The sequence below is a fragment of the Apodemus sylvaticus genome, chromosome 3 (assembly GCF_947179515.1).
Source record: "Apodemus sylvaticus chromosome 3, mApoSyl1.1, whole genome shotgun sequence".
NCBI classification, from domain to species: Eukaryota; Metazoa; Chordata; class Mammalia; order Rodentia; family Muridae; genus Apodemus; species Apodemus sylvaticus.
Genome location: NC_067474.1, coordinates 11,029,229 through 11,055,737, shown reverse-complemented (window position 1 = coordinate 11,055,737; position 26,509 = coordinate 11,029,229). Strand labels below are relative to the sequence as shown.

Genomic DNA, 26,509 nt, shown 5'->3' with positions numbered 1-26,509 from the left:
TCTGAATGGTACGCCATCATCTCCCAAAGCTCAATAGGGCTTTTTGTTTTTGTTTTTTTTTGTTTTTTGTTTTTTTAATTGAGTATCTTCTTCATTTACATTGCCAGTGGTAAAAACCTTTCCAAATTCCCCCCCACCAAAGATTCGCAACCCCTCCTCCCACCCCTGCCTCCACATATATGCCCCTCTACCTGACACACTCCCACCTTCCTCCCCCCACCTCCCACTACCCCCTCCCCCCCATACCCAACAAGGCCTCCTCTGCCACATTTTTGGCTGGAAACATGTGTACTCCTTGGTTGATGGTTCAGTCTCTGGGAGTCTTGGGGCGTCTGGATGTCCGAAGTCATTGTTCTTCTCATGGGGCTGTAAACCCATTCAGCTCCTCTGGACTATCCTCCTGGTCCTCCGTTGAGGACCCCAAGCCCAGTCCAATAGCTGGTTGCCAGTTTCAGCCTCTGTACTTGTAGGGCTCTGGCAGCCTCCCTGGACACAGCCATGGTCTGCTCCTTTTGCTTCTCATCGTAGTGTCGGGGTTTGTTGACTGTGTATAGGATGAATCCCAGGTAGGGCAGTCACTGGGTGGCCTTTACTTCAGTCTCTGCTCCACACATTGCCTCCCTTATTGCTCCTGTGAGTATTTTGTTCCCTTTCTCAGAGGAACCATAGAACCCTCACTTAAGTCCTCCTCCTTTTTGAGCTTCCTGTGCTGGGTGAATTGTAACTTGTTTATTTTGAGCTTTTGGACTATCATCCGCTTATTAGTGAGTGCATACCATGTGCGCCCAGGATGACACTTTCTAGTTCCATCCATTTGCCTAAGAATTTCATGAATTGTTTTTAATAGCTGAATAGTACTCAATTGTGTATATATATACCACTGTTTCTGTATCCATTCCTCTGTTGAGGGACATCATTTTTGATGTGCGTTCTATCAACTTGTATAGAAACATGATTACATATTCTCACCAGTATAGGATCATACAGAAAAGTTTTACAGCCCTAAAAGTCCTTTTCACCCTCCCTTCCCTTTATCCCTTTAAGTTTGTACAGTTTTCCTCTTGCAGAGTGTTGTAAAGTTGGAATGACACTAAATCACGCCTTCTCAGATTGGTGCCTGTTACTTTGCAACATGCACTCAACTCTCCTCCTCACCTCTTCTTGGCTTCTTTCCCCCATATCTTTTCTGAGACAGAATTATACACAGTAGTCCATACTGGCCTAGAACTTACTATGTAGCTCAAGTGACCTTGAACTAGTAGCAGTCCCCCAGAACCACAGGAAAAGTCTAACTTAATTTCGTTCATAATTATTCCACAGTTAGTCTGTTCATTTAAGACCATGTTGGATGCTGGCTTCCATATTTTAGTTACAAACATGTGCATACAGACTTTTTTCTAAAATCTCAGTTGAAAACAAGATTTAACTTAGTTATGTAATTTTTGCGCTAGATTCAGATACTCGAGTGGATCTGAGATTAATGTACCCAGATCCTCCACGAGATCATCACACCCTGGAGATTCAGCAGCAGGCCCTGCTCCGAGAGCAGCAGAAGAGGCTGAATAGGATAAAGATGCGGAGAGACGCAGGAGGTAGGTGCGAGCCACTCTTGCCTTGAATCTCACCCCAGGAAGGCCATTGCATTGGCAGCTCCATGCTCACGTGACTCTTGCCATATAGTTTTGGAAAGGAACACATTCCACAGAGGGCTCTGATTAGCCCTGCAGGGGTCGTGTATCCATGCCTGGGAGTCCAGCTGTTCATTACAGCTGGAGGGGTGGGTACTTTGATCATGCCTTATGACGTCCATCCCAAGAACTACCAACAGAGGGCAGGGATGCTCATTTGATCCTGCAGCAATTTCTTTTTCTGTGTGGGAGGTATTTTTTCTTCTTTTTTATACGTGTGTGTGTGTGTGTGTGTGTGTGTATGTGTGTGTGTGTGTTCTGTAAAGTATTAGATGTGCATGTATGTCTTTGTATCATTTTCTGGTCGTGTGAATCTAATCTAGGGCTATAAGCATGATGTGAGGGCACAGAGACTGACCTGCACTGACAGGATGAGAGATGGTAAGGCAATAAGCTGGGCTGTTGCTCTCACGGGGCTGCTGACACTGTATAAGTCAGGTCAAATAAACAGTGTCTAAGCCTCCAGGAGCACATACCTAGCAGGGTGAGTGGGGCCTACAAGTAGCCTGGAGTTACCTCAGCATCCATGGGCCTCACTGAGCCCCAGGTGAGTATTGTGACCACATCTGAATCCCACTTGCTTTGCCAGCCTACAGGCACGTGGGAAGGATGATCTTGTTACTTGTTGGACAGTTAGGACCCTCTTTTGGCAGGCTGCTATAGCTTGCAGAATGTGAGGAAGGTGTCTGGCCTCAGGAGGTATAATTAGGAATACGTGATGGAACATTTGGGCTGAGCTTAGAGATCAAGGCTTATATAGGAGATATCTTCCCATCATATCAAATGATGATCTGATCTGATCTTGTGGATCTTACCAGTTTAGGCACAGCAAGACTAACAGCCCCCAGATGGTATAGGTACTTCTCTAGGAGTCAGCACTGACAAGGTAATTATCAGGTATGGTGTGATACAGAAAGTCTCAAGGAAAGGCCATCATTGCAGCTCCCTAAGAGAGTTCTGTCTTTGGAGAAACACGTGGGAACACTGCCAGGCTGCAGGAGGGGCTGGGATACCTGACCTCTACCCCTGTGGCTGGCTACTTAACAGTTAACATATTCCGGTGCCTAGTTTACTCTGCGGAGTGGCTTTGTGCAGAGACTACAAGAGCAAGATGGAAGGTTTCTTTTAAGAAAAAAAATGCCTGTGTTAATTTTTTCTTAGATATTAAAATTCACAAAGATTTTATTAATGATTCATTTAACCAGAATGGATACAGATTTAATGAGAAAGTAATATAGTTTCCTAGATTGTTCTGGTGTGTGATAGTCAAAGTAATTTTTAGTAGAAGGTAATAATAGAAGATCTGAAATGTGTTCTTGTTAGCCTTCTCTAATCATTATTCTTTTATTCTGTTTACAGCTGATTTAGACACCATCTCCACTGGTAATATACAAGGGCGCAGAATGGTAAGCAACCAGTTCAAATTATTATTATTATTATTATTATTATTGGTTTTTCAAGACAGGGTTTCTCTGTATAGCCCTAGCAGTCCTGAAACTCACTCTGTAGACCAGGCTGGCCTTGAACTCAGAAATCCACCTGCCTCTGGCAAAGGAAGCGCCGAACATGGGGCTCAAACCCTGAGATTAAGACTCATGCTCTACCAACCGAGCTAGCTGAGCTCCTTCAAATTCTTAAGCTAGAGTTTGGGGCCTGTGTTGAATGAGTATTCTAGATTTTGAATATGTCCATAATATTAGTATTTTAAAACATAATTTAAATTGTGTGTAGAGATGGATAGCTAAGATGTGTAGAGGGAATTGACTGTAATGGGGAAGAGTAACATCTGAGTGGCTTGAGCTCTCTTTAGCTATGTCATTTGTTGGGGGAGGCAGGCAGAATAATTTTTATGCTCCAGTTTCCCATTCAGTATTTACAGAATGAAGTTCATTACTTACTGCTGAGGATTACTACAAAGATCCAATTAATATTTGCAAGGTACAGATAGGTTTGGCATACATATTCTGCAATATTCTCCCAAATAAACATTCATACAGGCGTTATGGTGAGGATTATGTGAGTAATACATATTATTTAAAATCCTTAGAGTAGAGCCTGGCCATACTGATTGCAGTTGTTAGTTGTCATTAGATTTACTGCAGCACAAGTGTCTGTAGTCATTCGAAAGAGAAGCAACGATGGAACCTTACACTTACCCTGCAGTGGCCAGAAGCTGTGTTCAGGGTACAGTCATCATCGAGAGTATTGAAAAAGAATCACCTTGTCCGGGAGGCTAGTGTTCCGAAAGGAGGGGACATGTATGCTGCTGGCAGGGAGAGGGCGCTGGGAGGGTTGGCATGGGGGGGCTTGTGGTTCATAACAGAACATCGGTGGGGAGGTAACCATGGAAACCTTGACAACACACAGAGGAAATGAGGGGACAGAAGGGTGTCCACACAGTGCTTTGGTGTGGAGAAGTGACGCCTGTTGTCACAGTCCGTGGGAATGCTTTCCTGTGTTGACTACAGGATGGACTACTTTGAGAATCTAGGCAGCCGTGCTGGGGCAGGCTGAGCTGAGGCAGCACATGTACTTTGAAATGGCTGGGCTTACTTGAGTAAGGTGACAGGTCTGGGGTGAAGAGGTGGAAAAGCAAGAAAAACGTGGGGATTGGGAAGACAGGGAGTTGTTTTGACACTGCAAGTTTGAATTGCGTATCAGCTGGGCTGTGGGGGCTCACGCCTTTAATCCCAGCACTCTGGGAGGCAGAGGCAGGTGGATTTCTGAGTTTGAGGCCAGCCTGGTCTACAGAGTGAGTTCCAGGACAGCCAGGGCTACACAGAGAAACCCTGTCTCGAAAAAACCAAATCCAAAAAACCAAAAAATAAAAAAAAAAAAAAAGAATTGCATCTCACACAGCTGAACTGGTGAGCACAGTCTGGAGTCCTGTGGACACGGCACTGGGGAGTCTCAGGTATTGCTAGCCTTTCCCAGATAAAGCTCAGCCTGCTCTCTGTGTGTTGTTCAGGGCTTCCACCTAATGTTGCTTTCCAGTTTCTGTAATCTCCCATGATTTGCTAAGTTAAAAAAAATACTCATTGCCAAATTACTAGCTTATTATCTTGCCCATAGTCTTACATCCAACAAAGCAGGCCCAGCTCTGGGCTCAGGTGGCTCCAGACTGACCTGTGCATGGTGCCTCTTTGCTTTGGGAAGACTGCAGTCTGGTAGATGTTTCCATGTGTGATGGCTACTTTATTTCATGCAAAAGATCATGAAGTTCACTATCTAGGGTTTTGGTCAAAAATCTGGATTTCTAACATCCCATTTCTCTGAGAAACTCAATATAAGCCATGAGTTTATCATGACTTAAACAAGAGAAGGCCCCCTGCCTTTCCTCGAAACTGAATTATATAGAAAAGCATACAGGGTGTACAAGTTGTCATTAAGCCTAGGTAGGCTCTGGTCATGCTTCAGGTATGGGGAGGACTATAACACAGAGGTTAATTGGTATTTGGCAGGCTGATGACAGTGGGATCAGTTCTGTGATTGTCATTATTTGGCTAGAATGAAAGTAGAATAAGCAGTATTCAAAGAGATAGAAATTCAACAAATGGAAGAACTGAGTGCCCAAAAAAGCCAATGGGAGCAAGATAATTCTTTGCCTTAATTTGTTGCCAGCGTTGGAGCAAAGTGCAGAGATCATATGGAAGCTGTAGGCTCCTCCTAACACACAGAGTGGTTTTTAATACAACTGTAAATTTAAGTTATTTCCCACAAGGAAGCCCTGGTAAGTTCAGTGCTGCAATTTTCCCTACAGTATGCCGTGCCCTAACTGTGGTGGTTGCTGTGGTCAGGCCAGTGTGTGTACAGTACCACTGTTTCCCTTCTTTCCATGGGACTATAGCCTGCAGAACATTATACCCTGGTCTTAGCCCAGAAGCATGAGGAAGCAGACTTCTCAGATGCACTGGAAAGGCAGAGACTCCGAGATGCTTTAAAAATGCTCATGTTGCATTCACCGCTTCGTGCTTGTTCTCACCAGCAGTGAGATCCCTTCATCAGCTCAGGAGGTCGGAGGGTGGGGGTGGTGGTAGTTGTGGTGAGGAAGTTAGGAGGAAATATCTGTCAGGTGAGATCAGACCTTGCTGTCCTGAGTCTTGAGGAGGCTAGCTGGATACTGGACTGCAGTGAGGAGGGCCTTATCCGCCATCTTTGTTGTTTTGTTAGTGGGATTCCCGAGTGGATGCCTATGCTGTCTGTTAGCATGAGCCATTAACATACAATTGTTTTTTTTTTTTTTTTATTTTTAGCCCAAAGACGATACTAATGATTTTTTGAAAAATTCATTACTAGAATCTGATAGTGCTTTTATCGGTGAGTATATCTAATGCTATGTTAATTTTTAAGCTGTATGTATATCTATGATTATTTTAGATCTTTAAGATAGAATGTCACTTTGTAGCCCAAGCTGAACTGGAACTTATTGAGGCCCAGGATGACCTCAACTTTTGATCCTCCTGCCTCTTCAGTTCTGGGATTATGACTGCATCAGGCTGGTTTAGCCACTTTTGAAAGTAGTGTGGTAGTTACACAAAATGCTGGACAGTCACCATAATACCTGGCAAAAATTCCTAGTCTCTGTCCCATAGAAATCATGCGCACACAGGATAAGCAGCTAGCACTAGTCACCAATGGCAAGTGCAGATGCCAAATGTGATGACTTCTGACTCAGCACTGACATGATCCATGCTGAGACAGGAAGTTGTTGTATAACTCCACCTATGTGGAGTGAGTGCTGGACTGGGCCTGCAGAGTAGTTGCCACCTATATGAGGTATTGCACATTCTAGATAGTAATGACCATACAACTGTAAATTCACTAAAGAAATCACTGATTATCTAACATTTCAACAAAGCAATTTAAAGATGTCAAGACTCCAAGCTTTGAGTAAAATTGACACATTGTGTGGCCTGTTTAGGTGCTTATGGTGAGACATATCCTGTCATCGAAGACGATGCCTTCCCTCCACCATCGCGGCTGCCCTCTGCAAGAGAACGCAGGAGGAACAAATTAAAAGGACTAGATTTTGTATGTATGGTCTTCTTAGTTTAGAAGATTGAGAGTTTGGCTTCAATTTATGTGGTCTAATTTAAGAAAACCGGGAGGAGGCTTGCTTTGAAAACCAAGTGTATGTGGTCTAAACCTAAGTTCTCTGTTATGTTAGTGACTTTACAGCTTGTATGATGGCCTCGAGCAGCTCTGTAAATGGCATGGACGTCCTGTCCTACATATGTTAAACTTATTGCTTCAGGCTTTGCTTTATCGCACTCCCTATAAGCAACTGTTAGCATTTATCAAAGCCTGTTATACGCTGGCAATAACATGATAGAGTAGCAACTCCATTTTGGTCAAGTGAATTACTTACCTAAGGTCACTAGGTAAGAGGACTGAGATCCAGACCCATGTTCCCATAGCTTCATGGTGTACTCAATAAAAGGCTTTGCAGCCTTGTACAAAGCATGTTCTGATGGCGCCCTTCCCCCTTGGACAGCTCCTTATTCACATTTGTATGGCGTGTCCTAGTGCTCAGGAGCTCCTTACAAGTACCAACTAGCACTGCCACTTGTCTAGTGTTAGGAGGCGCTAGCTAACTCCTGGATCTGTCTGCTTTGGTCTCTGAGGTTGTCTTTTCTACATATTTCATTTAAAGAACTAGATTCTTGTTTTTTCAAGGGCCATCCATCTTACAGCATGTGTCAATATCTGATTCCTTTTTATTATATGTAGATACTACAGTTTGCTTATTCAATCAATAGCTTATGGATGTCACTTTCTTTGTATTATGATTAAGATTGCTTTTAGCATTTATGTACAGGTTCCATGTGGGTTTTGTTTTGCTTTACCTGCTTTTCTTGAGTATGTACGTAACAGAATTATTAGATTGTTTACTCACTATAAATTTAACATTTTGAAGGATTTTGGCTGTTTTCTAAAACATGTTCACCATTTTATACCATTTCCAACTTTACCTTTAGTACATGAATTTCCTGCATGTCCAAACTGTATCCAGTAAGGGTTGTTTCCATGGTTTTGTCCACACTAAAGTGTTCATCATGTCATCGAGCATCCCATGGTTTCTTTCCTAGCCAGTGTGGGTGTTCTCTGGAGAGAACAGCAGTTCAAACCCTTTGTCCATTTTTAAACTGTGTGTTGTATTTTCACTGCTGAAGTTTAATTAAGACTTCGTTATATTCTGTCAGATATTAGTTTTGCAACTATTTTCTATTAAAAAGATTGTCCTTTTTATCTTGATAGGTTTTAAAGCAAAGAATCTTTTTAAGGAGGTCCACATTACCAGTTTTCTAATTTGTATTTTTGGGGGGTTTAATATAAACAGTTTTGTGATATACTTGTTAGTTTTTGCATATAGTTTGAGAGATAAAGTTTGAATTCCTCTAGCATACAGAAACCGGTTCTCGAGCACCATTCATCGAAGACTGGTTATTCTCCCTGTTGCACTGTTTGGTCTTTATGTAAACACTAGGGCTAGTTTCTGGATTCTTTTCTCTACTTTTGCTTTGTGCATCTGCCCTGCCAGTGACACACACGGAGCCTCAGTTGCCTGTGTTGGCCTTCTATGCCCTATTTCCTGCCAGCAATTGTTTCATTAGCCCTGACAAAGTCAGGGGACAGGGTCCATATGCTCCTGGTTTGCTCTTCACAGTGTATCTTGGTCAGGTGTAGCCCCATGTTGATTGACTGTTGGAGTGTTCCTAAATTCTCTCTCTTAACTATAGGATAGTAGTCGGCTCCACACACCACAAGATGGTCTCTCTTTAAAATCTATCTCCAGTGTAAATGTCGATCAAGTTAGAATGAGAAATGAAGACAGAATGAGAAGACTGAATGAGCATCAGAAGAAACCCACTAACACAGGTAACTTACACACAAGATGTTCACTAGCTGACACATACCTGGAGGAAAAAGAATTTTCAAGTCTTTTGAGTTTTATATAAGGTCAAGGTCATAAAATAGCTTGGAAACCCGGCTTGGAATTAGTTCTGCAGCAGATTCATCATAATAGGTGCTCTTTAAGAGCAGCATCTGAGCACTTACAGGAGGCCTTGTGCATGAACTATGTCTAGGCTGTTTTCAGCAGGAAAAATGCTGACGAGTAAGTATGTTAGGTAATCACTCACTGTTTTTAAGTAATATATCTTTTCCTTGGCTTTTTGTAACGTGAAGAAAAAAGGGTAGTTTTTCAGTTAATATTCTAGGCCAACCAGCCAGTCTTGTCATGACGAGTGGTCTCGGGTGGAGCGTCTCAGGAAGACAGGACAGCCTCAGACCTTTCTTGCTGGCCCGTGCCACACACTCTTCCTTCCCAGTCAGGCTTCGTCTCTGGGATCATGGCCACAGCTGTTTTAGTAGAGATGCACTGCAGGATGTTCGATGTTGCAACTTTTTCTTAAATAGTTTTTAATGGTACTTTTAAACTGAACTCATTTCTCTAGTCTGTGTTAATGTTTCACCAAATATGAAAACAGAAAAAATTAAGGGAATAGTACTTTTCATATCATAGTAGAGATGTCTTAAAAGGCATTTTCCTATCATGTATACCTAGAAATGCCTTCTCTTTGCTTTAGAACCAGTAAACTTGAAGGATATATTTGAGAAAAGATAGAAAAACTAGGATTCTTTCAGGTTTTTGGTGTTTTGTTTTGTTTTTCTGAGACAGGGTTTCTCTGTGTAGCCCTGGCTGTCCTGGAACTCACTCTGTAGACCAGGCTGGCCTTGAACTCAGAAATCCGCCTGCCTCTGCCTCCCAAGTGCTGGGATTACAGGCGTGCGCCACCACCGCCCGGCTCTTTCAGGTTTTCAATGGCTAAACTATTTTTGTTTTAATACTGTTCCTTCAAACAGGAGCCTGTGGTATGGTGTGGATTGACTCATTAAACTGGTTGCACGTCCAACCCTTTGCTGAGCCAATCCTGACATCACAGGGTAGGAAGACAGATTTTAAGTCAAATACAGACGTGGAATTTGAGTAAGATCAAATGTGATTAATGAACAAGTCACCTGTTAATAATGGGTCACTGTAGATTAGTGCAGTATGTTAGTAATTTCCTCAGAATGACTTTCAATGTACCTGTCAGTGCTAAGTTAAAGTCTTGTGTCATTCCATTGTTTTCCCTACGGTAACAGACACAATAAGACAGTCTGTATTTCTCCAGAGCTTTTAATGTTGGGTAGCGCCTCCTTTGTAGCAGTCAGTGCTGTGGCGTCCATGGAGTTCTCCCCACCCCCTTGTAGACCCTTTCTAGGCATGCTTTCCTATTCCTAAAGGGGGAAAGGCTTGTAATTCTGTGAAAAGATGCAGAGCTGTAACTGGGCTGACTTGTAGGTACCGTATGTCTGTCATCTGCTACATGACTTGTATCTTTTGCCTTCTGTAGATGATGAGGGTTCACTGGTTGATCCTGATGACATCATGAGACACTTGGGTGATGATGGACGCAACTCTGTGGCAACTGAGCCCTGGCTCCGCCCTGGCACTTCGGAAACCCTGAAACGGTTCATGGCAGAGCAGCTGAATGAGGAACAGCAGCAGGTTCCTGGGAAAGCAGGCACTTTTCCTTGGCAGGGATTATCTGCTGCACATGCTTAAATAAACCCTCTCTGGACCCAGCAGTGCCTTTTACAGTGGAAGGACTGTTCCATCTGTGTCTTGAATACTACGTCTTGCTTGTGGCCCTAGTTTAATATTATTTATGTTCTATCTATATGTAAAGTGTATTTTTCCCATGATGATACGTTATATATATTACATAAAAGCCCCAATTATTGATTTATTGATTTCTAATATAATTGTATAGAATTATTTTTGCAATTTTGCTATGAGTGGTAATGAACTCTTGATTGAGCTACCATATGTGCATTAAAATGTGCTTTCCATTAAGAGGTGGTGAATTAAAGTGTAAACAGCACTGTGAAACAATACATTGTTACTAGCATACTTGCCAATGTTAGCATTGTGGAGAAATAATTCATGGTGAACCTGCTGTAGCTGTGACTATGCCGGCTGCTCATTTTTGTATATGTAGTTAGTGACATTCCACAGGAGCAAAGAGATCTGTGACCATCCCTGAGCCATGATTACATGTTACATTTTTCTGCCTCCATTTTATTTTTATGCAGATAGAAGCACAGACTCAGTTACTAATTTATCTGATTTCACTGTTTCTTGACACAAATAAAGTTCTATTTTTTAATTAACTACCAGAGTCAGTTTATTTACTCAAAGTGTTTCTAGGGGTTAAAAAGGCCCCATCCAGACAGGATAGAGTCAGTGGTCTTCTGTCCCACCACCTGAGACCCCTGGCATGAGCTTTTCTGATAAGTAAATGATACTTCATAAAGACTCATATAACTTCTAGAAAATTCTTACTCGGATTAGGGTCTTCAGTATGTACCATGACGGCAGTTGAAGATAACCAGCCACTGCTTCTCTGTAACTTTCAGGGATAAAATCAGCAGCTGAGGGCTGGAGAGATGGCTCTGTGGGTAAGAGCACTACTGTTCTTCTGAAGGACATGAGTTCAAATCCCAGCATCCACATGGTGGCTCACAACCATCAGTAAAGAGATCTGATGCCCTCTTCTGGTGTCTGAAGACAGCTACAGTGTGCTTACATATAATAAATAAATGTTTAGAAAAAAAAAACCACAGCCGATTTTGACATCAGAGTTTACCAAAAAGACATTTCGGGTATTCTTTCTTGGTTTTGGCTACATCTAATTTTTATGTTCAGTTTTGTTCTGATAATAAGTTTTCTTCTGTCAACATTTGAAAATAACAATTGTGTCCTCTTTGGAGAATATATACTATAGCAACTGTCAGTCATGGGAGGAAATGGCTTAGGCCAGAAAACACTAAAGTAACTTAGTTCTAGCATTTAGCTTTGCTTGACTACAGCAACGTCTTGTCATATAAATACTAGCTTCTCAATATTTAAGGACATCATATTTCCTGTTTTGAAATTAACCACTCCAGTTTTGTTTTTTAATGCTACGTACCACTGAAACTGACTGATTTGTAAAATGCCACAGTATAAACTACCACAATGGCAGGGAAGTATTCTTTAAGAAAGGGAAGTTGAAGAGTCCAATGTAGACTGCAAAGAAGTAAGTGTCTTTGTAGCTTAAAAAAAAAAAATCCTTTAAAAAAAACAAACAATGAAAACGGGGCTGTGGGTTACACTGCACTGATGAAATAATTCAAAAACTTTATTGACCTATAACCTGATTAGATATGCCAGATGAGAATCAATATTGTACAGAAAGTTGTACAGAATTTTTTACATAGAAAACTTTACATCTGTACCATATATATATCCACCTGAAAAAATTTCTACATCCACTGTTAATATGGAATGCTTGGCAAGCTTTCATTTTAACCATCAGAGCACAGTTCACAGTATGAATACGTTTCCAGTAAATCTAACCTCCCCAAACCATGCCAGATTTGTTATTTTAATATATTCAACATTAAGTTCTGTACATAGAATAAAATCTACATCAAGCCCCGCCACCCAAAAGAAAAAGTGACAGCAACCTAGATTCATTTTGCAGTGATTCAAGTTTCAGTCTGTGAAAGGTCATCTATTTTAATGGCTCATCTTTAAAAGCCCTAAGAGAGTATGGTACAGGTAGTTCTTGTCAGCAGGGATGTTTTCTACCTTGGTGGTTTGCCCTTCCTGTTGTGATCTTGACAAGCATTGGCCACAACAGATTCAGGGCAGAGCAAGCCCTCAAAATGACCACCACTCCCCCAAAGACTAAAAGTTCAACCCAAATGTTTTAGTGCATTTGACAAAATATTATGGGTATTTAGCAAGTAGATAAGAAAATAAAGAAATAAAACAGTGCAGGAGGAACAATATGTTTAAGATTTTTATATTACAGACCTGCATCTCTGTACATTTTCACAGAAAGATGATGATTACCAGTATCTCAGATAGCCTGAGTGTGCAAAAATCTTCAGAGTAAGAATACCATAGTCGCTAAATATCTTTTACCATGAGCAATAATTTTTTTCTCCCCTCCCCCCAATTATAAACATTTTATCCTTCAAAATACAGCTCTCCTGAGTTGTACTTCTTGCAGAAGCTCAGTCTTTACATCTATACGTCTTTGGGTAAGTTTCATTTCCGTACCTGCCAAAGTGTGGGCTCACCCTGCTCAGAGGACAGGCAAGGACCCTAAAGGTAGGCTGATGCTGTTTAACAGCCTTTCTGCTCAACATGAGCCCAGCACGAGACAGAAGCCACTGGAGTACTAAAGGGTCTGGGTGGAGTGTTCCGACCTTGACTTATAGGTCTAAGCATCTTACCAGTAACTCTCAGACACTGCAATTCAGAGAAACATTTTTCAGGAAGGAAACCTTTGCTCCACGGTCCTTTCTCAGAGCAGAGGAATGTAAACACCAACAGAAAAATATTCAGTTCTCATCATTGCTTGTTTATCCCAAGTTCTTGTTCAGGTGGTTGTGATATTTGAAAAACTATTCCAATTCGCAGGAAAAATCTTCTAAGAACAGCACGCAGTTCAGGAATCAAGTCAAATTGCATAATTTCACATAAGAGAGGGTAGTAGAATGATGCATGGGCTTTAAACTGGAGGAAGAGAGAGACGCCTGTTAGTACTGCTCCTGCTACACATCACAGAAACTAAGCTGACGCTAAAAGTGAAAGTGGCTGGTGTGTGCCCTGACTGCAGAGAAGCAGCCCAAGGGGTAAGGGCACGGAGCATACAACTGAAAACCTACAAATCTAGGCACAAACCCAAGCCACGTGCTTCTTGTTTTAAAACATTGTTTTAAAAACATCATTTCCATGTCTGACAAAATTTAATAAATTAGCTTTTCCTGCATAGAGTGAAAGAAACAGAATAGGAAGTATAGTTGAGATTTATAGTGTAAGTTATTGAAACTGTATCCTCTGATTATTAAATATGATTTTTAGGTTTCAAGGGAAGATTCTACATAGCACTATGGTAGAATGGTCTCATACCTAGATAAAACTCAAGCCACTGTGCACACCCATGAGGCATTTCAAAATGGTTGGATCATCCGAAGTGAGAAGACTCACCCTAAATCCGGGTCACGCCCATATGCCTTGTTGGACTCTCTGGACCACAGTCTGTATGTAACCCAGCCTAGACAAACCTGCAGGCACGCACGCACGCACGCACGCACGCACGCACGCACGCACGCACACAGGCATGCACAGAGTCATTCAGTCTGAGCTGTTTTTCTAGAACCCTGACTAACAGCAACTGCCACATGACATTCCACTTTTATAGCTCCAGTGATTTATGCTTTAGTTCCTTTGTCTCTGAACTCTGGTCTCTCTTTCCTGTCCTTTGTGCTCTTCCACACTGCAGCAGACACAGGGAGGCCGAGGCAGAGGCAGTACTGCCCACCGTGGCCAAAGACCAGATGAGGGAAGACCCTGACAGCGCTGAGTGGCACTGCCTGGTCCCATGGGCTCTCATCTGCTGTCTAAAGCCTCGAGTGTCAGGCTACCTAACTGGGCATTTGAAATGTAGGGCCCATAGCAACTTAAATGGAAATTACTTTTCAAAAATTACTGTAAATTACTTCAAAAAATACAAATGTACAATCTTGCAAATACTATAATATATATACTTATGTATAAATGAATATATACATTTACATATAGATAATTTTTACCTTTATATGTACTGGCCTAAGTTGTTAACTAGAGGCTCTAGTCACCTGGAGCTACTGATTATACTAAAGGCTGGATGTAGCCTGGAGCTCAGGCCCAAGGAATAGAGCATAGAGCAGAGGCTCCAGGGCAAGGTCACACTGTGTGCTGGAGGGCGTGCTTTCAGTTGGAGGGGGTTAATAACTCTAGGGGTCACAGGGGGACTTCACTGTTGAGGTACTTATCAACGTATCCAATGGGATTCTGAGTCCTCTTCTAAGTGAATTGCTGAAATTGTTAGAAAACAACGCTAAGTGGGAATTTGCATAGCCTGGGTTTAGAGTCCTGTGGCCTAGGCTCTGCCCTGACTACGAGGGACAGGATGGACGGATGGATGGACACTGCGTACTCACCCTGTTGTCACTGATCTTCAGAACTTTAGTGAGGAACAGTAGCAGTAAGCTTGTCCAGGCCTCCCGGTGACTTTCCGATGTTAGAGTGAGGAAGTAGCTCAGGGCTTCACTGCAGACGCTGTGGGAGAGAAGGCTGCCTTTTACACCCTGAAGCCTACTGGTGTCACTCACAGAAGACCCTGAAGACAAAGGGCGGCGAGGAGGAGCTGCCGCTGAACTGGCTACATCCCATTTGTTTATATGGACTGGAACACCAACACATGGTTTTCCTTTCAAATTAGGAAGAAAACAAAACCGAGGGAATCTCCTGGACCGGTTTAGGAAACCCGCCCCTCCATTTTCTAAGTTTTCCTTAGATGCAGTCCCTGTGAGAGCGGGTATGCAGGCCTGATACTGAGACTTGGCTTGAAATTGATGGTTTCCCATCACTGATAGGGACTCATATTTTTCTGCACCTGATTAGGTTTATTCCTAAAATGGGTGATTGGAATAGTGATTTCTGCGATGTATTAAGCCACTGCTCTCGGGGCAGGAACAAACAATGCACTAGCTAACTTTCTTCCTAAATAACAATTCAGTCTCAGCACAAACTAAATTTAGTTGTCATGAAGTAAAACAGAATGAAATAAATCCACCTAATCAAAATCCCAAATACTTTTTAAAATAATAATACCAAAGTGGCAGCAGTAAGGCACTGTGTAAGAAGGCCAGCTGCTGAAAGAAAGACCTATCGTAAGGCATTGAAGAGACTCAAGAACTATCAAGTTTCTGAATGTTAAAGACTTCCTCTTTGTCCCATTTGTAAGATGTGACCTCCTCAGTCATCAGGGGACAGAAAACCGCATTCACCTCAGCTAAGCTCAGGTGCTGCTGCTGTCCCAGACACCCAGGAAGCCAATGCAGGTGCTTACAGCTAGGTGTGTGACACATGACATGCCAAGTGTGCAGGGCAGAGGGACTGAATGCTCCAGAGGGGTGACAATTCTCACGCTGATCTGTGAAATAAGGCTTCCAGGCCCCACAGTCCCACACCTGCTGCTGCTGCTATGCCTTTCATACTTGACACAGCTGCTGTCCCAGAGAACCTTACTTTAAAAGCCTCTGCTGGACCTCTTCCCAGGCACTGACTCTGCTCTCATCCATGTACATCCGGAAGAGAATGCGTAGCCCACAGGCCAGGCTGCTTGTCTCCTGCTTTAGAAGATTGGGCTTGGACTTGCCTTTGAAGCCTGCAGAAAGGGGAAGTTTCTGGAGTTAGACGAAAGGCACCTTATCAAAAGGTCAAACAGCCCATTGAGGGATATATTCTGCCTGTGTTCGGCTGTCAGTATTGGCTGTTTATAAAGAAGATTCTTATAGGTCAGTGGACCTCAACCTGTGGGTCATGAACCCTTTGTGGTTGCATATTAGATATTTACATTATGATTCCTAACAGTTGCAAAATTACAGTTATGAAGTAGCAATGAGATAATTTTATGGTTTGGGGGGCGGTCACCAAAATACGAAGATCTCTATTAAGGAGTCCCAACATTAGGAAGGTTGAGAATCACTGGGATAGGCCTTAGATGTAAAACTCGATGTAAAACAGACTGGGAAAGCAGAGATCTCTCTCCTAAAGAATTACACCTGGCGCTCTGCAGGCAAAGCAGCAGTGTAAGGCTCTGGCAGCGGCAGGGCTCCAGAACTTCAAGCCAGAGGCACCCGGGCCCTGCCCTTCCCAGGAAGGTCCTAGTCAGAGGGGAGCAGCAAGGGGAGCAAAGGCAGGCTGCAGTTCTATTCTCTGTGCTGGGTCACAGAGGGGAGGGAACAAATAGAGGCCATGCTAGGTATGGGGGCGGGGCGGGGCGGGGCAGGCAGGCAACACTGTATTAGGTATAGAATGTGATGCCAAATAGTCAATAGTTCCTTTATTTTTCTGACTATGCTCTGAGGACCCTCTTCTATTAATAGGTACTGACAGCTATTTCTTTTCTTCCTTTTTTTGAGGGGGAGGGAAGCTTGAGACAGGGTTTCTATGTGTAGCCCTGACTGACTTAAAACTCAGAGATCTGGCCTGCCTTCTATTCACTAGACCTAAAGTGCTCTCTCAGGCAGTTTTGACAATCCCACCATCAGTGTGCTCTCAGTGACAGCTTACCTGCTTTCCACAGAGCAGTCCTCTGTTCATTGTTGGAATTAAATGCTTTTGCAAATCTATGTGACTCTAATAAGCAATCCAGTAGCTTGAAGAGTTGTTGTGATGTTAAAAACCGGTACATTCCTTGGTCTTGAGTATCAACTCGAACATCAAAGTCTACTGCATCTCTCTTTGGAAAACAAACCACCACAGAACACACTTAACCAGTTTTAGTAAACTTAAGACTCAACACTCCCGCCAGATCTCTGAGTTTTAAGTCAGTCAGGGCTACACATAGAAACCCTGTCTCTGCTCTCTTTAACGTTTACATATACATGTCTATGCCTGCTTATTTGTGTATGTCCATGTGTATGCAGGTACCCACACAGGCTACAGATTACTGAAGCCCTTGGAACCAGAGACACAGGAAGCTATGCACTGCCTGATGGGGTGGGCGCTAGAAATGGAGCTGGGCCTGCAAGTGTTCCTGACCTCTCAGCCACCTCTCCGGTTCCTACTTTTAAAATAAAACCTCCATCTTAGCACAGAAGTCAGAGAGAAGAGGCTATGGCAAATGAGTGAGTTTCCTGGAGAAGGCTCACTGTTTTGCCTGCCTGCAAAGGCTGGGGAGGCCTAGCCCCAGAGGCTTTGTCTCAGGGTTGCTTCTCAGAGCTGATGTGCCTTTCCTGCCACTGTTACATAACCTAATGATTCCTGGGCATCACCCATCCTAGTTTCTGCAGGTCAAGATGAAGATAACTTTTATGAATTAATGCTGTTTAGATGAATTAATGACCTGATTTGATTCAAGTAATTTTAAGAAGAAAGTTTAAGGTTTCTTTTTGGTTTTAATTGTTTTGCCCGAAAGATGTATTACTAGAATCAAGAACAGAAAGTGGGGCTGGAGAGATGGCTCAGCAGTTAAGAGCACTGACTGCTCTTCTGAAGGTCCCAAGTTCAAATCCCAGCAACCACATGGTGGCTTACAACCATCCATAGTGAGATCTGATGCCCTCTTCTGGTCTGTCTAAAGACACCTACAGTGTACTTACATACAATAATAAACAAATCTTTGGGCCAGAGCGAGTAGAGCTACAGTGTAATCATATACATAAAATAAACAAATCTTTAAAAAAAAAAAAAGAATGTGTCCCCTCCTTAACAGAACAATAAGCATAATAAGAAATATAATGAGGTTTCACAAATTACACTAAAAGAAATGGGCTTGGGATAGATTTGTGATCAAGGAAAACCATTCATTCTAGGTCCCGCTGAAGGATGAGGCAGGCCCCTTGAACTATGTGCACTCTGATAAAGCAAGGCCATGTGAAACTGCGGCTTTGAACTTACGAGCTTCCAGAATGAAACACTGCTTTGAATTTACTACTGACATCCTTCTGTAACTCCCCTTTTGTGTAATGTTTTATCTGTGAGATAATGTCATAAAGAACTTTTATCTAAGAAGGAATAAAAATGCTGAGAAAAAAACACAACCTGTGGCTGTTGGCACTCTGCCCCACCACCAAATCTACATATGCCGTCTATCTATATGCATGCACACACATATGTAAGCAGGTATGTGTGCATGTGTGCCCTTACCCTGCCTCCTGCAGGGCCATTCTAATGCCTCATGCCACCATCCAGGCTCAGGGCTCGGAATGGTAGCTGTGAAGAAGACCTCCTAAAGACACCTCCAGTGTAAGGTGTCATCTCAGGTCCAGACACCTCAGGATCTTTCCTCCTCTCTCAGCTTCTTACCTGGGCTGCAGCTAGGTTTTCTGCATCCTCCTTCTTGCTTGTGGCTGGGAAGAACACAATGTTGTCGATGGTCTGGATGAGTTCCAGCTGCACAACACATTTAATCAACAGGGCAGCAAACAATTTTTGTTCTGGGAATTCTGTGAGGAAACCCCGCCAATGCACATGCAAACAAAACATTATTTTGAATCCTTTATAATTCCTATAACATTATAATGCTTAGGAAACATTACTACATACACAGGCCATACATTCACACTGCACATCTCATACTGAAGAAGACATCTTGCCTTTGTTCACAGGTACCCCTTGCTATGGTAACACTGTATCTATGAGATATTTAGGAAGATAATTGATTAAATAAATGAAAACATCTTATATGACTTGAACAGTGTATGTGCTCTAATTGGTTATACTTTCAATGCAGGTTATTATTGAAATAAATACCCTTGACTGATGTGCAAATCTAATATTTGAAAATAATATAACCTGTTTAAAAAAACAACAGGAACCAGATCAAGACCAAACAGAAAGTGGGATAGCCAGGATTCTAATCAAACCATGTGATACTGTGGTTTAGCCATACAACAGGTTTATCTGGGTCTAAATATATATATCTGTAGTTTAAACTAATGCTTATTTTCAATTGATCCACCAGTAACTAAGTTATCAACATGTATATTAAGGATACTACACCAAGCAGCAGTCTCAGTGTGTTCCCTTCTCAGCCTTCCACGCCACAGCTGAGACAAAGGCCACCCACTGCTCACTCTGTCAGTCTGCAGGTCATATCACAGGAGATGCCCCTTCCTGTGGTCATACAGTTAGGCAGACGCAGAAGCAGAGACCAGAAAGAAGATGCGGCCAGCTGTTATGCACAGTGGGCAGCACTGATGTGGGCTGGGTGGCAAGGACACATCTCGGTTCCAGTGAGCAGCAGACACCCAAGCAGAGTTATTACTCAATCTTGGAACAATGGCTCCAGAAGTAGCCAATTTACAATCCCCTAGTTTCTTTCTGACATAAAAAGCATTCCCTACAAAATTCCTTTTCTGGTATCAAATTTTGTCTCAAGTTAAATTTACTTGCTGAGACGTTTGAATCTTTATATTGTTCTATGTTGGTCTGGTCAAACATCCCAGACTATGAGCAGAGCCTCTTGGTAGTGCCTAGACCCAGCAGGGGCTTAACAGTAGGCAGGTGTTTAGGGAAAACCAGTTTCATCAGGACATTAGTTAAGAGAGCTCTCGTGGTGCCTGGACACCCTAGTAACAGAGTTTGGCAGATGAGGGTGCACTGTCACTGCTAGTAGGAATGTAAAATAGTGTTACTGACAAGAATAGCTCAGAATCAGTACACAGCACAATAATTCTACTTCTAGGTCTATTCATACAAGATGTGAAAACAGGTCTTTAAACTATGCAAGAACACAAGTGTTCCCACAATCAAAGTGTCACAAACTCAATGTTTTTCAGCTGAGTGGGTAAACATACTATGATATAAACACATGTACAGAGGATTGATAACTCAGTAATAAAAATGATTACGTTACTTATTCAAATGATGAAGAATCTCAAGGTCACTCATTATATGATGTCATCTATATAAAACCCACTGAAGGGCCTAACCACAGAGACAGAAAGCAGAATGGTGATTGCCAAGGGCTAGAGAAGGGGAGGAAGAGAGCGGTTGCTCACTGACTATGGGTTTTCCTTTTCGTGATGAAAATGTTTGTACCTAGGTAGAATGTTTGCACATTCTGAAGGGACTAAATGCAACTCGGCTGCTTATTTGCAAATAATGAGTTCTGTGAATATAGTCTCAATTACAATGTTTACTATATTGATTTATTTTGTGTTTCCTGTGCATGTGCGTGTGTGCTCTGGCAGCTGGCGGCCATGTGGCAACTTTCAGCAGTCACAATTTTCCTTCAACCATGGAGTGTCCATGTATCACAGTCAGAGCGTCTTCACCACCGAGTTTTACAAAGTGCTTACAGCTATTTTCTTTTCTAAGGAGGTGCCATCTTTTATGTGCTATTTGTTTTCAGCAAACAAAACTGAACATCAAAAAGTGAGTGTCCCATTTTTCAGCAAAGGCGACGGACAGTGAAGGTGGTCCAGAGACAGAGCTGGGCAGCAGTGCAGAAAACACTTCCCAGGAAAACACGCACCTTTATAGACAGAAAATGTGTTGAAGTATAGATGGGATAGAGAAGGAAGACCATGTCCCCAACACAAACATAAGCAAAAGGCACTGTGATCAAAACTGACATTGCAGATGTTAGTGATGGTTTTGAAAGACAACATCTGTCTGAGACGTTCACACCGGGGTAGTTGACAGAGTAAAAGTAAAAAATGACCAAGACCAATTATGCTCATTAATAACAACAAAAGTATCCCTTACATACATATAGTACAGTTTACTTTTATTTAGAGAAATAACTCACTTGCTGTGGATTTCACTTTGCTAACTTCTTCACTCACAGTAGAAACAGAAACCAGTGGTCCTTGCTGTCTGTTATCTGAAGATCTTGGTTGAACAGAATCATGTATGTCTACAGATTTTTGTGATATTGCATCCTAATAAGATAAATTAAGATAAGCACATTACAAGGACAAACATGCTTTCTATTATACTAGTTTTTTTTTTTAAACACAACACATGTTAAAGTGGAGGGAGATTTCAGGTAGTCGACATGACATTCCTTTGTGGAAGTAATTAGTAAAGTATCTTCTGTTACACAAGAAATCAGGGACCAGGAAGGTCACTATGAGGGTGACTACACAGGAGTTTGGTATCATGAAGGGAAGCTGGACACATGTGGAACAGACCTACATGGTAGTCTGACTTGCGCTGCCACAGCAGTATGGAGGGAAAACCTTAATGAGATTTTGAAATAGGGGTCATTCATATATATATCTCTTCAGCCCCATATATATATATATGATTAAGTACAAAAACATTTTATCCAAGATCTATTTTTAAGTATGTGTGTGTGTATGTATGTATGTACATATGTATGTATGTGTTCATTATTGCAGAGCCAACAGAGACCAGAAAAGGGAGCTGGGTCCCCTGGAGCTCGAGCTACAGATGATGATGAGCCCCCAAGTGGGTGCTGAGAAATCACCCCAGGCCTCTGTAACAGCAGTTATTGCTCTTAAACTGAGAATCTCCCTAGTCCCATGTAAATACTCTTAATCAATCAAGCACTCTATGTTATTGAGCCATATATGTTATTGTTGTTATAGTTGTTATGTTATTTTAGTGATCTAAGTTAAGTTTTTATTTAAACACAAAAACAGCTTTAAATTAAAAAAATATTTTATTCTAGCAGAGTATTTATTTGACTAGGATGACTTAAAATTTTTTTAAAGTAAAAACTAACACATAGGAAACACTTAAAGCAATACTTTTTTAAAAAAAGATTTATTTAAATGAGTTGTGGTTGTTTCTTTTTGTTTGTTTTGTTTTGGTTTTTTTGAGACAGGGTTTCACTGTATAACCCTGGCTGTCCTGGAACTCATTCTGTAGACCAGGCTGTCCTGGAACTCAGAAATCCGCCTGTGTCTGCTTCCAAAGTGCTGGGGTTAAAGGCGTGCGTCATCAGTGCCCAGCACTGTGGTTGTAGCTAGACACACAAGAAGAGGGCTTCAGATCTCATTGTGGATGGTTGTGAGCCACCATGTGGTTGCTGGGAATTGAACTCAGGACCTTTGGAAGAGCAGTCAGTGCTCTTACCCACTGAGCCATCTCTTCAGCCCCCTTAAAGCAATACTTAAAATGGGTTGTAATACTGAGGGTTGAAATATTATTTGTATTTTAGAAATGTTTTAATGCTAGGTAGAATTTTCTCAATTTTTCTGATTAAGCAATGTAAAAAAGAATGTGTTTTTTTAATAATCTCTGCCCTTTGAAGGATAGTTCTGAATCACAAGTTCTAGCTTCACATCCCCTTTGAAAACGGACTACACTGTAGCAGAGCAGGGAAGAGATTCCTTATGTACCTGTGGGGACAGTGCCTAGATATGCTAAATAGTAGGGACACTTAAGAATCTTTTAAATACATATAATAGTAATTACTTGTAAAGGAGACAGATGGAAGGATGCCTACTAATCAGAGCTGCACTGGAACTGAAGTAGTGAGGTAGTATAAAAACTGGTAAGCCTTGTTTTCTTTCTTATACATACAAATACTTATATTAAACCTATTTTTTAAATGTTTAAGTGTACAGCAAGAAATACTTCAGAGTAAAAGACAAAGATGAACTGCTAAGAGAGATGTTGGGGGAAGAGAAATGGCTACAGCAGCAACAGCAGCTGCAAGAACAGAATGAGCCAGGGCTATAGGGCTGAGACCTGAGTGGGACTAAGTCTTCCGTAGCCAAGCCTGAGGTCTCTGGTCAACTGCATTATCTGACCTGTCTATACCCAAGTCTCACTTTACACAGAGGGTAAATGACATGCAGAAGAGACAGGAACTAGATAATTCAGATCCAGTATTTCCTTGGGCAAAAAGCAAACCCGTATTGCATATTCTACCCTGTGAGGTGGGGGAGTACACACAGGAGAGTACCCTCATTCCTGGCATGCACAGGATATCCTAAAAGTGGTAGGGTGTTGTAGGAAATACTAGAGAAAATCGAGCCGGCACGTTCCTTGTACTTCCAACTCTCTGCCCTGGCAGCCGGCCACGCACTGGCAGGCAATGGCTGACCTATTTTTATTCTGACTCTGAACTCCACAATCCCTCCACCCAGCTCGCTAGGTTCCCACTGGTGGGTTATCCTTTGGGCATCATCAAGGAAATGAAACATGAGACTCTTGTAATGGTTAAAGGACATATTTACAATTTTTTTTCAAATAATCCTGAAAACCACATGGGAAGGGAGTGAGGAAAATGGGAACCAGGGTGACAAAGTTAAATGGTAAATAAACAGAGGGTGAGCCCTGGTGCAATGTGTGTTCATGTTGGCTAAGTTTGGCACTTCTTCTTGTAAGGACATGGCGAAGTACCTATGTCCTATATATTTAAGTAAAGACTAGTGATAATTCAATTAGTGCTGGTCAACTGTGTAAAGAAACCAATAAATATATGGGGTTGAAGGAATTCTGTGTGTGTGTGTGTGTGTCTCAGGCATGAGGTTGGCCTGATGAGACAGGACAGCGGGAATGAAGAAGATGGGGATCTTGGCCGGGGAAGCAGACAAGACTGATCAGAGGGCCGAGGTCTGCCCAGCTGTGGGGCTGTAAGGCTTCATACAGATCCAAAAATCTCTGTGTCTTTTATTTGGCAACCTCTGATCGATATTTAAAGGCAACAAGGGGGTGTAGCAAACCCTCAGAATAATAATAACCACTATAACTGCCTTAACTATTTTCTATACAATGAGATTATATCAAAGAAAAAAGTTAAAAAAACAAAGATTTAATACTATATAAATTGGTGTGAAAAATCTCTATATAGTCTGGTATCTGCATTCATAATCCTTCAAATCATTTTTCTCTGTATCTTCTTCATTTTTAAGTACCTTCAATTTAAGTACCTTCTTCACGGTATATACACAATATAAAATTATTACATGATAAATTTACCATCAGGAACTTTAATCTGAGAATTTCAAATGAGAAACTTACACTATCTTTTAAAGACAGTTGGTCTCACTGGCACAGTTGAAATGTTCATATCCGAACATTTTTATGTGTTATGTGCTAGTGTCTATGTGTGAGACTCAGAAACAAAATTCATGCTCAAACTTGATCCTCTGTGAACAATAAAATACAGGGCAGTATCCCACGGACAGGGCGGCACCTTACGATCACAGGAATGGAAGCATCAAGGCCGCTCTTTCCTGCCCTCTGCCTTCTGTCATGTAAGGGCATAGGTGCCACGGTGGAAGCAGCGTGGCCTCCATTAGACACCGAGTGCTCACACGCTGTTTGCAGCCTGCACCGCTGTGAGAAGCATTCCTTGGTCATTTCTAAACTACCCAGGCTTAGATGTTTTGTCATAGCAATGGGGACAGACTAGGACCCTGACAGATGAGCGTCAGGCCCACAGTTAAATCACTTCCACAGACAATGTCAAATATGATTTATTTACTTACCAACTGCTTTTCACTCACAGCTGAGGGGGATGGGGGTGCAGCCTCTCCAGAGCTAGGACGCCAAGTCAGAAGCCTTTAAGATACCAAAACAAAAACCAGTCATGGAGGCCACAGGAAGACCACATGCAATATATTTTAAATGGGAATTAAAAAGTGAAAAAAATTACACTTTGTTTTATCAGTCTGACTACTGATAAAAGCAATTTTCTGAAATCCATTCAGTAAAAAATTTAAAAGATGTACTTCCAGAAAATAGTTCAGCAGCACTCAATTATAAGTTATAAGGATAAGTAGTCTCATGGTAAATTATACTTTCTGATGGACACAAATTTTTCACTTCTTCTCAAAAGTAATCTTAAAAATATCATCCAAAACCAAGATTGTTTTTAAAGTCTGCCACTTTTCAAAATTTTTCACAGAAAACTTTAAAAAAAAATCAAAATCCATACAACTCTTTAGAATCTGATTTTTAAATATTTAGAAAAAATAAGTTGAGGTACCAAAGAGAAATGAATCTGCCACCACTGAATTGTGTGACTGCAGCTGAAATATGATCTAGCATCAAATTCTCCTTTCTGAAAAGCATAAGCTCTGGGATCTGGATAGACAAGACGCCAACAGACGTCTCCACTTCCATAAAGAGGAGTTGGAAATAGATCCTTTCTACAAAGAAATGCTTACTAGATGACACTTAAGGTTATAATGAGCCTGTAACTCAACAAATTAAAACACATGCAGGTCTAATTAAAAATAACATGTAGTCAGTAGATTTCTATTAAGAGTTCATAGGGTGGGGGGTGGGTGTGGAACTCTTAGAATTCATAGTCTTTGACAGACTCACAGATACAGTGACAGACATGTTTCAGCCATCAGCTGCTTACCCTGCTCCAGATAAATGTATTGTGTGAAGATGTATTGAGTAATTGGAAGTTGGTCAAAGAAATCACTGTTCATCTTTCAGTACATATCACTTTTCTAGGGTATTTCTTATATTTTACTTCCTATTTTAAATGTTAATATTTGTAAGAGTATTCTAAGAACATAAACCAGATTTAATTCAAATTTCAAAACAGGACATAAAGTTAAAAATGTAGAATAGTTGATAATTTTCATATGATTTTATATCAGCACTGGGCACACTTAATGTTTCTACAAAGAGTCTACCTATAGACTTAAACATTACAGAGAGTAGGGAAAGCCATATACAAGTCAGAGTAGGCATCAGGGGTGGACGGGTGTCAATCCCAATCTATCCTATGAATAGGCCATGCTAATGTGTCTTGGCTTCTTCACTGATTAAAATCTATTTATAACTCATTCCTAACAGAAAGATGACAACTATTTTCTTTAACATAATAAATCTGCTGTAACCGAAACACATGCTAAGGAGGCGTTCTTTCTCTGACCTGGTATGGGATGTTCAAATACAATTTCTAAAGCCAGTGGGATCACCACATCAGGATGCAAATTTTGGATAATTATACTGTTTTGGTTTACAAATAACTTACTTCTTTTAGTTGTTACAGTTTACTCATTACTCACTTTTAAACCCATCGGTATACAAGTATAAATGTAGATCTGTATAAAATCTTACGCATGAGGAATTGTGGTTTTGAAGATATCCAGGGTGCAGTTACATGTTTTATCCCAGATTTCAAGAGTAAACTTTTCACCATTCAGAATAACCACGTTTTCTAAGCAGTTTGTACCAGATCGTGCTAACTGCTCATTGTCTAGAAAAGAAAAGAACA

At 41.5% G+C, this 26,509-nt stretch overlaps 2 protein-coding genes across 11 annotated transcripts in view; one reads left to right on the top strand and one right to left on the bottom strand.

Moving 5' to 3' along the window:
• Positions 1–10,907, top strand: part of Cspp1 (centrosome and spindle pole associated protein 1) — a 96,740-nt gene extending 85,833 nt beyond the window's left edge. For all 10 annotated transcript variants that reach the window (XM_052175963.1, XM_052175961.1, XM_052175962.1 and 7 more), the window contains 6 exons: positions 1,452–1,592; positions 3,048–3,094; positions 5,942–6,005; positions 6,610–6,719; positions 8,429–8,567; positions 10,088–10,907. In XM_052175963.1, the coding sequence (XP_052031923.1) occupies positions 1,452–1,592; positions 3,048–3,094; positions 5,942–6,005; positions 6,610–6,719; positions 8,429–8,567; positions 10,088–10,299 (713 nt within the window). In that variant the 3' untranslated portion in view covers positions 10,300–10,907. The remainder of the gene's footprint in view (positions 1–1,451; positions 1,593–3,047; positions 3,095–5,941; positions 6,006–6,609; positions 6,720–8,428; positions 8,568–10,087) is intronic.
• A 992-nt stretch (positions 10,908–11,899) lies between these two features.
• Arfgef1 (ADP ribosylation factor guanine nucleotide exchange factor 1) overlaps positions 11,900–26,509 on the bottom strand; it is a 93,163-nt gene continuing 78,553 nt past the window's right edge. Inside the window, exons 32-39 of the mRNA XM_052175959.1 lie at positions 26,353–26,491; positions 24,759–24,831; positions 21,098–21,230; positions 18,649–18,788; positions 16,912–17,080; positions 15,865–16,003; positions 14,775–14,892; positions 11,900–13,305 (exon numbers count right to left, since the gene is read on the bottom strand). Of these exons, the coding sequence (XP_052031919.1) occupies positions 13,141–13,305; positions 14,775–14,892; positions 15,865–16,003; positions 16,912–17,080; positions 18,649–18,788; positions 21,098–21,230; positions 24,759–24,831; positions 26,353–26,491 (1,076 nt within the window). The 3' untranslated portion in view covers positions 11,900–13,140. The remainder of the gene's footprint in view (positions 13,306–14,774; positions 14,893–15,864; positions 16,004–16,911; positions 17,081–18,648; positions 18,789–21,097; positions 21,231–24,758; positions 24,832–26,352; positions 26,492–26,509) is intronic.